This window comes from Mobula hypostoma, chromosome 21 (assembly GCF_963921235.1).
Source record: "Mobula hypostoma chromosome 21, sMobHyp1.1, whole genome shotgun sequence".
NCBI lineage: Eukaryota > Metazoa > Chordata > Chondrichthyes > Myliobatiformes > Myliobatidae > Mobula > Mobula hypostoma.
In genome coordinates, this window is record NC_086117.1 from 62,577,336 (window position 1) to 62,589,829 (window position 12,494).

Here is a 12,494-nt window from a genome sequence, read left to right on the forward strand (position 1 = left end):
ATAGATCCACTCAGAATGCTTGTGTCATTAACATATTTCATGAAAATGAAACCAGCATTTACTGAGCTAACGAATCAAATATCCAACATTTCTAAGATTCTTCCTGTCCATTAACTCGTTTTGCCTTGTACCACTCTCTGAATTTTACTATTGTGTAATTTCTATATCAAACTTCTGACAACTTCTTTCTATTTACAGTAAATTGCTCATTTCTTTTGGTCTTCCCTGTTTGCTTTTAATATTTATTGCCCTTGAAAAGTACTGCAACTTAACCTTGGATTTTATTGATTAATCACACTCAGTACTATACAACCTCTTTTTAAAAAAGACATACACATTATCGTTCATTTTAAATACCAAATAAGATATTAAAGTTAGAAATTAGTGAAAATCTGAAATAAAAACTGAAAGATATCCTTCTGTGGCAATGAATTCCACATATTCAAAGTACATGTATGTCTCCATATACAACCCAGAGATTCATTTTCCTACAGGCATACTCAGCAAATCTATAGAATAGTGACATAACTGGCTCAATGAAAGATCAACTAGAGTGCGAAAGACAAACTGTGCAAATGTAAATATGAGTAAATAGCAATAAGTAACAAGAACATGAAATAACAAGATAAAGAGTCTTTAAAGTGAGATCATTGGCTGTGGGAACATCTCAATGGATGGTCAAGTCAGTGTAATTATCCCCTTTTGTTCAAGAGCCTGAGGGCTGAGGGGTAGTAACTGTTTTTGAACTTGGTTGTGTGAATCCTGAGGCTCTTGTACCTTCTCCATGATGGCAAAAGCAAGAAACGAGCATGGCCTGAGTAGTGGGGATCTCTGATGATGGATGCTGCTTTCTTATGGCAACATTTCATGTAGATGTGGCTCAGTGGTGGTGGGGTGGGGGGGTTACTCGTGATGTACTGGGCTGATTCCACTTTGATACATCATCTCAGGTGATGTTATGTCTTAGTTTGGAAAGTTTTAGATGTCGTTCCGAATCACCACAGACTCCTAAGGAAGTAGAGGTGCTGCCATTCTTTCTTCACAATTGCACTTACGTGCTGGGTCCTCTGGATTCACAGTCCAGGCCCAGAGGGCATAACCTCAGAATAAAAAGATACTCCTTTAGAAAAGAGATGATGAAGATTACTTTTCATTTCATTTAAAAATATTTTTTATTAATTATTATTAAAAATCAACAACAAAGAAAAATACATCAAAATAATCAAGACATCATATCAATATGTATAATAAGAGTTAAACTATTAACCAAGCTAAACAGTATATCAATAATAACAAGAAAAAAAAATGTTGAATCTATTTCTTTTGGAAAAAATAAAGAAGGAAAAAAGAACTCCTACTAACTAAAACAAAAAAAAACCCTAATAACAAAAAAAACGGGATAAAAAAAAACATTTGGAGCACAAACACGGAGCTATACGCCATACAAGCTTCCATAAAAAAAAGACATCAATCCGCCAACCAAATCCATTTACCCAAGAATCAGAAGAGGACCATCTTAATTAACTCAAATCAAATGATAGTAACGGGCAAACTTGAAGTCAAATCTCAGATCAAAAGTTTGACTTCTGATTTTTTCCAAACTAAGACATAACATCACCTGAGATGATGTATCAAAGTGGGAGCCTAAGCATCTTTCCATTTTAATAAAATAGCCCTTCTAGCCAATAATGTGACAAATGCAATTACATGTTGATCTGATATAGAAATACCGTGAATATATTGAGGAATTATACCAAACAAAACTGTCAATTTATTAGGTTGTAAATTGATTTTTAAAGCTTTAGAAATTGTAGAAAAAATAGATTTCCAGAACTGTTTCAATACAGAACACGACCAAAACATGTGTTAATGTAGCTACCTCAGTTTTACATCTATCACACTGACTATTAACATTAGAAAATATTTTAGACAGTCTCTCCTTTATCAAATAATAACCAAGGACAGTTTTAAATTGAATTAGAGAATGACTGGCACAAATCGAAGAAGAGTTAACCAACTTCAAAATTCGCAACCAATCCTCTGTTATCAAGGTCATGTTAAGCTCTCTTTCCCAATCTTGCTTAACCTTAAGTAAAGGATAGTTATCCTGTTGTAATAGTAAATTATAAATTTTCCCAGTGAAACCTTTCACTAAAGGGTTCATTTTCAAAATGATGTCTAACTGGTCAGAATCTTGTATATATGGAAAATTACTTAAATATTCTTGTAAGAAATGTCTGACCTGAAGATATTGCAAAAAAGTGTGAATATGAGAGAGAATATTTAGTTACTAATTTCTCAAAGGACATCAATCGGCCTTCTTGAAACAAATCCATAAAGGAAAAATTTCCTTTATTCCTCCAAAGAGAAAAGGTAGGATCACTAAGTGAAGGTTTAAATAAGTAGTTTTGATAAATTAAACTAAAAAGGTTAAACTTTTTAAGATTAAAAAACTTATGAAACTGGTACTAGATTCGTAATGACTGCTTAATCATAGGATTTATATTTAGAATAGAAATTTTGGCTAATTGTACAGGTAAAGGAGCTCCTAATAACGAAGTTAAATAAAATTGTTTCACAATTTTCAATTCCAGATCAACCCATGGTGGTCGTTCCTTTTTATCGGTCCAATATAACCAAGAACACGCATAACGTATATTAACCGCCCAATAATACGTTCTTAAATTAGGCAAGGTAAGACCTCCATCCTTTTTTAATTTTTGTAAATGACATTTTCCAATTCTTGGTCTTTTATTATTCCAAACAAAAGATGAAATAATAGTCAACCTGATCAAAAAACTTCTTAGAAAAACAGGAATATTTTGAAATACATATAAAAATGTTGGTAAAATCATCATTTTAACTGCATGAATTTGACCGGCTAACGAAAGTGTCAGTGGATTCCACCTAGAAAATAACTGCTTCATAAAATCCACTAAGGGAACTAAATTAGCTCTGTAAAGGTTTCCATAATTTTTAGTGATGATAATTCCTAAATATTTAAAAGAATCCGTAACTTTAAAAGGAATGTCATCATATATAGAAGCAGCATCATTTAAAGGAAATAATTCACTTTTATGCAGGTTTAATTTATATCCTGAAAACATTCCAAATTCATTTAATAACTTCAATAAACTAGGAATAGATTCTTCAGGATTCGAAACATAAACCAAGAGATCATCCACATAAAGGGAAATCTTATGAATAGTCCCATTTATGGAAATTCCTTGAATATCTTTAGCTTCACGAAGTGCAATAGCCAAAGGTTCCAACATCAAATTAAATAACAAAGGGCTTAACGGACATCCTTGTCTTGTACCCCGCGAAAGTCAAAAAAGGGGGATCTGCAGTTATTAGTAATAACAGTGGCAATAGGACTTTTATATATCATTCTAATCCATTTATTAAAATTAGTACCAAAGCTAAATTTCTCTAAAATGTTAAATAGATACTTCTATTCAACTCTATCAAACGCCTTTTCAGCAGCTAGAGAAACAACACATTGGGAAGTAGTCTTCGAGAGGGATGAGTATATAACATTTAACAGTCTCCGAGTGTTAGAAAAGGAATGACAGCCTTTTATAAAACCTGTTTGATCCTGAGAAATAATTTTAGCTAGTATATTCTCCAACCGATTAGCCATTATTTTTGAAAGAATTTTAGCATCCACATTTAATCATGAAATAGGCCTACATGAAGCACAATCAGTAGGGTCTTTATCTTTCTTAAGAATTAAAGAAATAGAAGCTTCATAAAATGTGGAAGGTAACTCTCCTAACAGAAAAGAATCTTTAAGCATTTCCAACATATAAGGAGTAAGCAAATCTTCAAATTTTTTATAAAATCCTACAGAAAAACCATCCAGTCCAGGAGCTTTACCAGATGCATTGAAAAAACAGCTTTCTGAATTTCTCTTTCAGAGAAAAGGAGTATCAAGAATTTGCTGATCTTCAACAGATATTCTAGGAAAATCAATCTTTTGTAAAAAGGCATACATATTAGAAGGGTCAGCTGGAAACAGACTTATAGAGTTCACTGTAATAGTCTTAAAAAATTTTATTAATATCTTCATAATTATAAGCTAAACTACCATCTCTCTTACGAATTTTTAAAATTTGTTTTTTAGCTCTAACTGCCTTAAGTTGAGATGCTAATAGCTTGTTACTCTTATCTCCAAACACATAAAATTGACTTCTTAATTTGAGCAAATTTCTTTCAACAGTATAAGTTAATAGTAAATTATATTGTGATTGAATTTCAACCCTTTGTTTAAATAAATCAACATTAGGAAAAACTGCATAAGTGTTATCCAGGTCTTTAATTTGTTTCGAAATTCTATCTAACTCTATTTTTGTCTGTTTCTTGAGCCTAGCCAAATAGGAGATTATCTGACCTTGCAAAAATGCTTTAAGTGTATCCCATATAATCAACCTTGACACATCTCCCGTATTATTAAAAAGAAAGAAATCTTTTATCTGACTCTCTATAAATTTGACGAAGTCCGAACTTTGTAATAAATTTTCTGGAAAACGCCAAGGCAAGTTTGCATTACTAACATCATTTAATTCAAAAGTTTAGCTTAAAGGTGCATGATCCAAAACAGCAATAGCGTCATATTCACATTTCTGGACTTTGGATAAAAATCGGAAATCGGCTATAAAATAATCAATTCTCAAATATTTTTTATGGACATGTGAATAAAAAGAATAATCTCTATCATTAGGATGTAAATTTCTCCAGATTTCTATCAAACCATAATCAATTAAAAAGGAATTAATAACTGTTGCTGACCAACTCAGAAGCTGCTGATTGGTTGAACTCTTGTCAATCAAAGGATTTAAACAACAGCTGAAGTCACCTCCCATCAGCAGCATATATTTATTTAAGTCTGGTAATAAACCAAATACATTTTTTAAAAAAAAGAAGGATCATCTACATTAGGTCCATATGGATTAACCAGGACAATTTTTCTATAACAAATTGTTCCTTTAATAATTAAAAATCTACATTATTACCTGAGACGATGTCTTCTTGAGTAAATAAAATATTAGATTTAATAAAAATAGATACTCCCTTTGTTTTATTTAGACAAGTAGCATGATATTGAAGGCCCTTCCACGTTTTGAAAAATCTATTTTGATCGCCCGTTCTGATATGCGTTTCTTGAACAAAAATTATATCGGGTTGGAATCGATTAATAATCTTAAAAGTCTTCCTTCGCTTAATAGGGTGATTCCAGCCACGTACATTCCAACTAATAACGCTTATCTGTTTAAGAACCATTGAATATTGTTTTTAAACACGAAAATACACGCATACCATCGCGGGCTAATCAAAGATGGCGGTGATGAGTATAACCAAATAGAAAACATGCATGCTCTGGAGCTCCATAATGGGGGAAAATACAGGATATGTGTAAAAAAAACTGAAAAATGAAATCCCACAATAAACCCCAAAATGCAAAAATACCCCCAAACCTGCCACCATCCCCAAAGATAGAAATCCGGCAAAGGAGAAAAAAATCTGGAACCCATCCCCAGGAAGAGAAGCAAAAAAGGCAGAACTCCGCGTGCCGCTCAATTTAAATAGTGATTTATACTTTATACTTTAAAAGTTTTTACTCTCAATTCCTCCCCTCCCCCTTACAAAGAAAATACATAACCTTAAGATAAGAAAGCCCAACAGAGAAGAAAGAAATGTTCATACTTAATCATTGAAAATAAAATAGGGAATGCAAAAACAGTCCCCAAAGACATCAAAGCAATACTATTAAGCCTAAACAATATAATCTCTAACAAGAGAAAAACAGCGCCATTATTCTTTAGCTTACTACCTTATTTAACAAACGAACTAAAGCTAATTATCTATTACTAAAGACTCCATAATATAAGAAAAAGTCTATATAAACTATAAGCAAACTATCACTTAATTAATAAAGAAAAAGGAAGATAGAAACAGATAACCAAACCAGTTAACAATCTGTCCACAGTATTAATTCACTCCGTATACTAAATAGACTTCAAAAAAAATCATTCTTTAGTCAAACCAAGAAGTTCACCTCTTCTTTAAATAATCCATCGATCAAAGGATATCTTCAGCATACAGAAATCTTCAAAGCCTGTTTTCTTTCAGAAAATTATTCAGTAACTCTAATATCCTTCATACATCAGCCGATTCCACAATAGAATTGACACAGTCCGATGCCGCTTGGGGATCCAAGAAGACACGAGGTGTAGAATCTCTAGGAAATAATTTTAATCTAGCAGGATATCTGAGCAATGGGAAAAGCCCTTTTGCATGCGTTATCTTCATAGCAGGTATAAATTTGATCCGCTGTTCCATAACTTCCCGTGGATAATCTTCGTAAAAATGGATCTCGGAACCGTTAAATTTAAAAACTTGCCGTTTCCTTGCACATTTTATGATTTGGTCTTTAACTTTAAAGTGAAGAAAGTTGACCAAAATTGGCCGAGCTTTATCTGACGAAGTGAAAATTCTGTGAGCTCTTTCAATATCGGGAGGCTGAGATAGAATATCCGGAAACAGAGATTGAAACAAATTGGCAAAATGGTCCAATAAATTCCCACTCTCAGAGCCTTCCTTCAGTCCAACAATTTGGATATTATTTCGACGAGATTTTGCCTCTAAATCAACAATTTTGCGTTGAGCCTGTTCCAAGCGGGTTGAAATATCCACAATCTGACGTCTCGATTCTTTAAACGCAGTATTTAAGGAAACAATATTTTCCTCAATAGTCTGTAAACTGTGTCGGAACAACTTCAACTCAGAAGTGTTATTGTCTATTTTGTTGTCGAGACCCATCAATGCACGTTCCAAACACTCAGCCCAGAGCGTATCGTCTGATTTTTCTTTCGAAGTTTTTCCCTTTCCATCGCGGTGTTCAAAAAGCTGCTTTCCACTTCATAAAGGATAGACATAATGACAACTATTTCCCTCCAAGATCCAAGAAATAAAAGTTAAACAATTCAAGGTTTAGACTGGGGAAAAGGAGGAATTAAAGGTAGCCACAAAATTTATGTATTACTCTATTGGGCTGCAGGTGGAAGTCCCCAGATTTTTTTTGATCGCAGGGCTTTCCAACCTTTTTTATGCCACAGATACCTATCATTAACCAAGGGGTCCACGGACCCCAGGTTGGGAACCCCTGCTTTAGCCAAAGGCTGGTAAATATGTGGAATTCATTGCAACAGATGGCTGTGGAAACCAAGTCATCGGATACATGTAAAGCAGAAGGTGACAAGTTATTGATTGGTAAGAATGGAGTTGAGAGGGATAATAATCAGCCGTGATGGAATGACAGAGCAGACTCGATGGGCCGAATGGTCTAATACTGCTCCTTGTCTTATGATCTTAAAGAAACATTAGAAACACTCAACGTGTCAATCAGCATGGGAAGAAAGAGAAACAGAGTTGATGTTACAATCACAAAATGCTGCAGGAACGCATCAGGTAAGGAAGCAATAATGGAGAAGAATAAACAGTCGACGTTTCAAGCCAAGACCCTTCATCAGGAGTTAATGCATTATGTTTCTCTTTCCACAGATGCTGTGTGGTCATGAAGGTTACAGCTTAAGGAGAAGAGAGCCATTTTTGCAGCATTAAGTCTTACCTTCAAAATACTGCATATTGTTCCCTCCAGGTGAGCAAGGAACAGCAGTTGAGCGTTCTGGACTCCCCTGCAGGGTTAACAAAAGCATGATGAGGGCAGATAGAAACTATCAAATACAATAGTGGATTGAAGAGATGATGCTGACATCGTGGGTAACAACAGTAGACTCAACACACGTTAAATTCTGGGCAATGAAGTTAATATATTTTAGACGATAGCACATTACATCACAGTACAGGTGCTGTGTCAACCTTTTAACCTACTCCAAAATCAGTATCACACTTCCCTCCTACATAATGGTCTATTTATCTATCATCCATGTGCCCATTAAATGTCTTATACCTCCCAAATGTATCCGCCTCCACCACCATCCCTGGCAGCGTGTACAGCACACCCACCATCCTCTGTGTAAAAAAGCCCACCTCTGACGCCCTCGCCTACACTTTCCTCTAATTACCTTAAAATGTTGCCCCCCAAGCACTAGCCACTTCCGCCTGAGGAAAAAATCTCTTGCTGTCCACTCAGTCTATTCCAATTAGAATTATAAAATACATTACAACAAAATCAACAGCTTATTAGAGGTAAAGAACTCTATCCTCAAAAGTAACCCAAGTTTAAGTATTTTTAATTACTTTCAAAATAACAAAACTTCTCTTGAAAAAGACATTAAAAGACTTTCTCAAGTCTTCCCCTTTTAGAAAATATGTCTTTCTTTAGGAACATTAAATATAATGTCACTTGGAAAGAGGTTATATTTTTGTGCAAATCTCAAAATATTTCCGAAACTTCTTTAAGTTTGCACTTTTGCCCACTCAACTTTAGTTATGATCAGAGTAAAAATTGCCATGTAAGAATGATCTTGGGAATAAAAAGGTTAATGTATGAGGAGCATTTGATGGCTCTGAGTCTGTACTCACGGGAGTTTAGAAGAATGAGGCGGGGTGGGGGGGGATCTCATTGAAACCCATCAAATGTTGAAAGGCCTCTATAAGTGGACATACTATTCTAAGAAAAATTTTACCCGTAACAACAACTAAATTTATAATAAATTTAACCTGGGAGACATTGGTCACACTGTTGGTCTTCTATCGCAAACTATCACATGACTGGCAGACAGTCAAAAGGAAGCTGGGTAGGATTGAATGAGAATTAGTGAAGGAGCGTTGCCTCAGATCATCCATCTCACTCAGAGCTTTAAGTGATTGTGCCCAAAGTTTGGGAAAGTTTTGACAGAAGGGATTCATCTGTGTAACTGTAATGACTAAGTATTCTTGAAATCCATCTCACTCAGAGCACTTGATGGCTCTGTGCCGATACTCTCTGGAGTTTAGAAGAATAGGGAGGGGCGGGATATCTCACTGAAACCTACTGAAAATGTAAAGGCTTAGATAGAGTGGACATGCCATTCTACAAAAGAATAATACCCATAACAAAAAGCAAACTTTATAATAAATGCAACCTGGGAGACATTGGTCACACTGCTGGTCTTTTGCCGCAAGCTATCACATGACTGGCAGACAGTCAAAAGGGAGCTGGGTAGGATCGATCGAAAGTCATTGAAGGAACGCCTCCTCAGTCCGTCCATCTCACTCGGAGCCTTGAGTGATTGTGCCGTTATTTTGGGAAACAGTTTTGACAGAAGGGATTCGTCCATGTAACTGTAACGACCAAATGCCCTTGCCATTCCAATCAAACATGGCACCGTGCATCTGCACATGTTTTCTGCAAAAGGTAAAAATCATTAGTGTTACCAAGCTTATCACAAGAATAGTCTTGTAATTCAGGGTTCAAAAAACAGTGGGGATAATTAACAAAATTCTGTCCTATTATTTCTAACACAGAAAAGAACTGTCAGGTTTGAAATAAACCTGGAACATGATGGCTTTCAACCAATGATTAGAAATGAGAAGTAATTTGATACAAGATGCATACTTTTGATTTTGCATTGAGATATTTGTATATTAATGGTGGGTAGAAGCAAATGACAGGCCTTAAAATCAAAACATAAGTCAAGTTTATTGTCATTTAACTACATACACTTATACTGTCAAACAAGACAATAATTCTCGGGACCAGGGTGCAAAGCACATAACACACAATAACTAATGAAAGTAAGGATAAAATCTACAGACGGATTATACATAAATAGGAGCTTGGCCAGGTGGACTGGAGGAGGTTACTGATGGGGATGATGGCAGAGCAGAGATGGCTGAAGTTTCTGGGAATACTCCACAAGGCGCAGGTAGATATGTCCCGCAGAGGAAGAAGTTCTCAAGGGGTAGGTAACCATGGCTGACAGGAGAAGTTAAGGACAGCATAAAAGTAGAAAGAGTATATAAGGCAGCAAAAGTGACTGGGAAGTTAATTGATTGGGAAGCTTTTAAAAAGCCTACAAAATGCAACTAAGAAAGCTATAAGAAGGGAAAAGATGAAATATGATGGTAGACTAGCCAATAACATAAAGCAAGATACCAAGGGAGGCTAGAGTTGACATCAGACCCCTGGAAAATGATGCTGGTGAGGTAGTAATGGCGGACAAAGAAATGGCAGATGAACTTAATGGGTACTTTGCATCTATCTTCACTGTGGAAGATACTAGCAGTGTGTCAGAGATCCATGAGTGTCAGGGAGCAGGAGTGAGTGCCATTGCAATTACAAAGGAAAAAGTGCTAGGCAAACTCAAAGGTCTTAAGGTGGACAAGTCACCTGGACCAGATGGACTACATCCCAGATTCCTGAGGGAGGCTGGTGAAGAGATAACAGATGTATTGGTCATGATCTTTCAGAATCACTTGATTCTGGCATGGTATTGGAGGACTGGAAGATTGCAAAGATCACTCTACATTTTAAGAAGGGAGGAAGGCAAAAGAAAAGAAATTATAGGCCAAGTAGCCTAACCTCAGTGGTTGGGAAAATGTTAGAGTCTATTATTAAGGATGAGGCTTTGGGGTACATGGAGACTAATGACAAAATAAGTCAAAGTCAGCATAGTTTCTGTAAAGGGAAATATTACCAAGCAAATGTGCTGAAGTTCTTCAAGGAAGTAACATGCGGGGTGGACAAAGGAGAGGCAGTGGATGTCATTTACTTGGATTTGCAGAAGACATTTGATAAGGTGCCACACATGAGGCTGCTCAACAAGATAAATTCCTATGGCGTTACAAGAAATACACTGGCATGTGTAGAGGAATAGCTGACAGACAGGAGGCAGCAAGTGGGAATAAAAGGAGCCTTTTCTGGTTGGCTACCAGTGACTAGTGGTGTTCCTTAGGAGTCAGTATTGGGACCACTAAATTTCACATTGTTTGTCGATGATTTGGATAATGGAATTGATGGTTTTGTGGAAAAATTTGCGGATGATACGAAGATAGTGGAGGGGTAGATAGTGCTGAGGAAGCAATGCTATTGCACCAGGACTTAGACAAATTGGTAGAATGGGCAAAAAAAGTGGCAGGCAGAATGCAGTGTTGGGAAATGTATGATAATTCATTTTGGTAAAAGGAACAATAGTGTGAACTATTATCTAAACAAGGAGAAAGTTCAAACATCAGAGGTGCAAAGGGACTTAGGAGTCCTTGTGGCAAGACTTCCAGAAGGTTAATTTACACGTAAAGAAGGTAAAGGCAATGTTGGCATTTATTTCAACAGGAATAGAGAATAAAAGCAAGGAGATAATACTGAGCCTTTATAAGACACTAGTCAGGCCGCACTTGGAGTAATGTCAACAGTTTTGGGCCCCATTCACAGTAAGGATGTGCTGTGATTGGAGAGTCCAGAGGAGGTTCACAAGAATGTTTCCGGGAAAGAAGGGGTGAACAAATGAGGAGAATTTGGCAGCTTTGGGCCTGTACTCAACAGAATTTAGAAGAATGTTGGGGGCTCTCATTGAAACCTACTGAATGTTGAAAGGACTAGATAGCGTAGATATGGAGAGAATGTTTCCTTTGGTGGCGATATCCAGAACTAGAAGGAACAGCCTCAAAATTGAGGGGCGACCTTTTAGAACAGAGGTAAGGATTATTTTTTTGAGCCAGAGAGTAGTGAATCTGTGGAATGCTCTGCCTCAGACAACAGTGGAGGCCAAGTTTGTGTCGTTTAAAGTTAAATTGGATAGATATATGGACAGGAAAGGAATGGAGGATTATGGACCGAGTGCAGGTCGGTCGGACTAGGTGAGAGTAGGAGTTCGGCACGGACTAGAAGGGCTGTAATTGTTATATGGCTATATGGTATTTTTAAGGTGGAAGTTGACAGTTTCCTGATCGGTCAGGACATCAAAGGACATGGCGAGAAGGCAGGTGTCTAGGGTTGAGTGGGATCTGGGATCAGCCATGATGAAATGGTGGAGCAGACTTGATGGGCTGAATGGCCTAATTCTGCTCCTATGTCTTATGGTCTTATGATTTTACAAAAAAACGTAAGTGCATAAGTTAACTATTGTAAGGTACAGAACAGATTAACCAATGACACCTCAAATATGACGTGGCAGGGGGTTCAGAAGCCTGATGGTCTGAGTGAAGAAACTGTTTCCTATCCTGATCGTTCTTGTCTTTGTGCATCGGAGTTTCCTGCCTGATGGTAGAAAGTCAGAGGATGCTGGGTGGATGGGTGGGATCCTTAATAATACTGAGGGCCCTGCGAATGCAGCACTCCTGATAAATGTCCCTGATGGATGGTAGGGAGACTTCTATGATCCTCTCAGCCATTCTCACAGTCCTTTGTACAGACTTCCAGTCCAATGCTCGGCTGCTCATATACCAGATAGATTTGCAACTGGTCAGGACGCTGTCAATGATAAGCAGCACTCAATAGCAGAAACTGATTTTCATGCAGCTCCTCTATGCTCTCGATGGTGACAAGCTGT

General features: G+C 36.7%; 1 protein-coding gene across 1 annotated transcript in view; it reads left to right on the plus strand.

The window, feature by feature from the left end:
- Positions 1-4,132, plus strand: part of LOC134359719 (phosphatidylinositol 4-kinase alpha-like) — a 95,068-nt gene extending 90,936 nt beyond the window's left edge. The window contains exon 9 of the mRNA XM_063073237.1: positions 4,127-4,132. Coding sequence (XP_062929307.1) covers positions 4,127-4,132 — 6 coding nt within the window. The remainder of the gene's footprint in view (positions 1-4,126) is intronic.
- Positions 4,133-12,494: the final 8,362 nt, after the last annotated feature.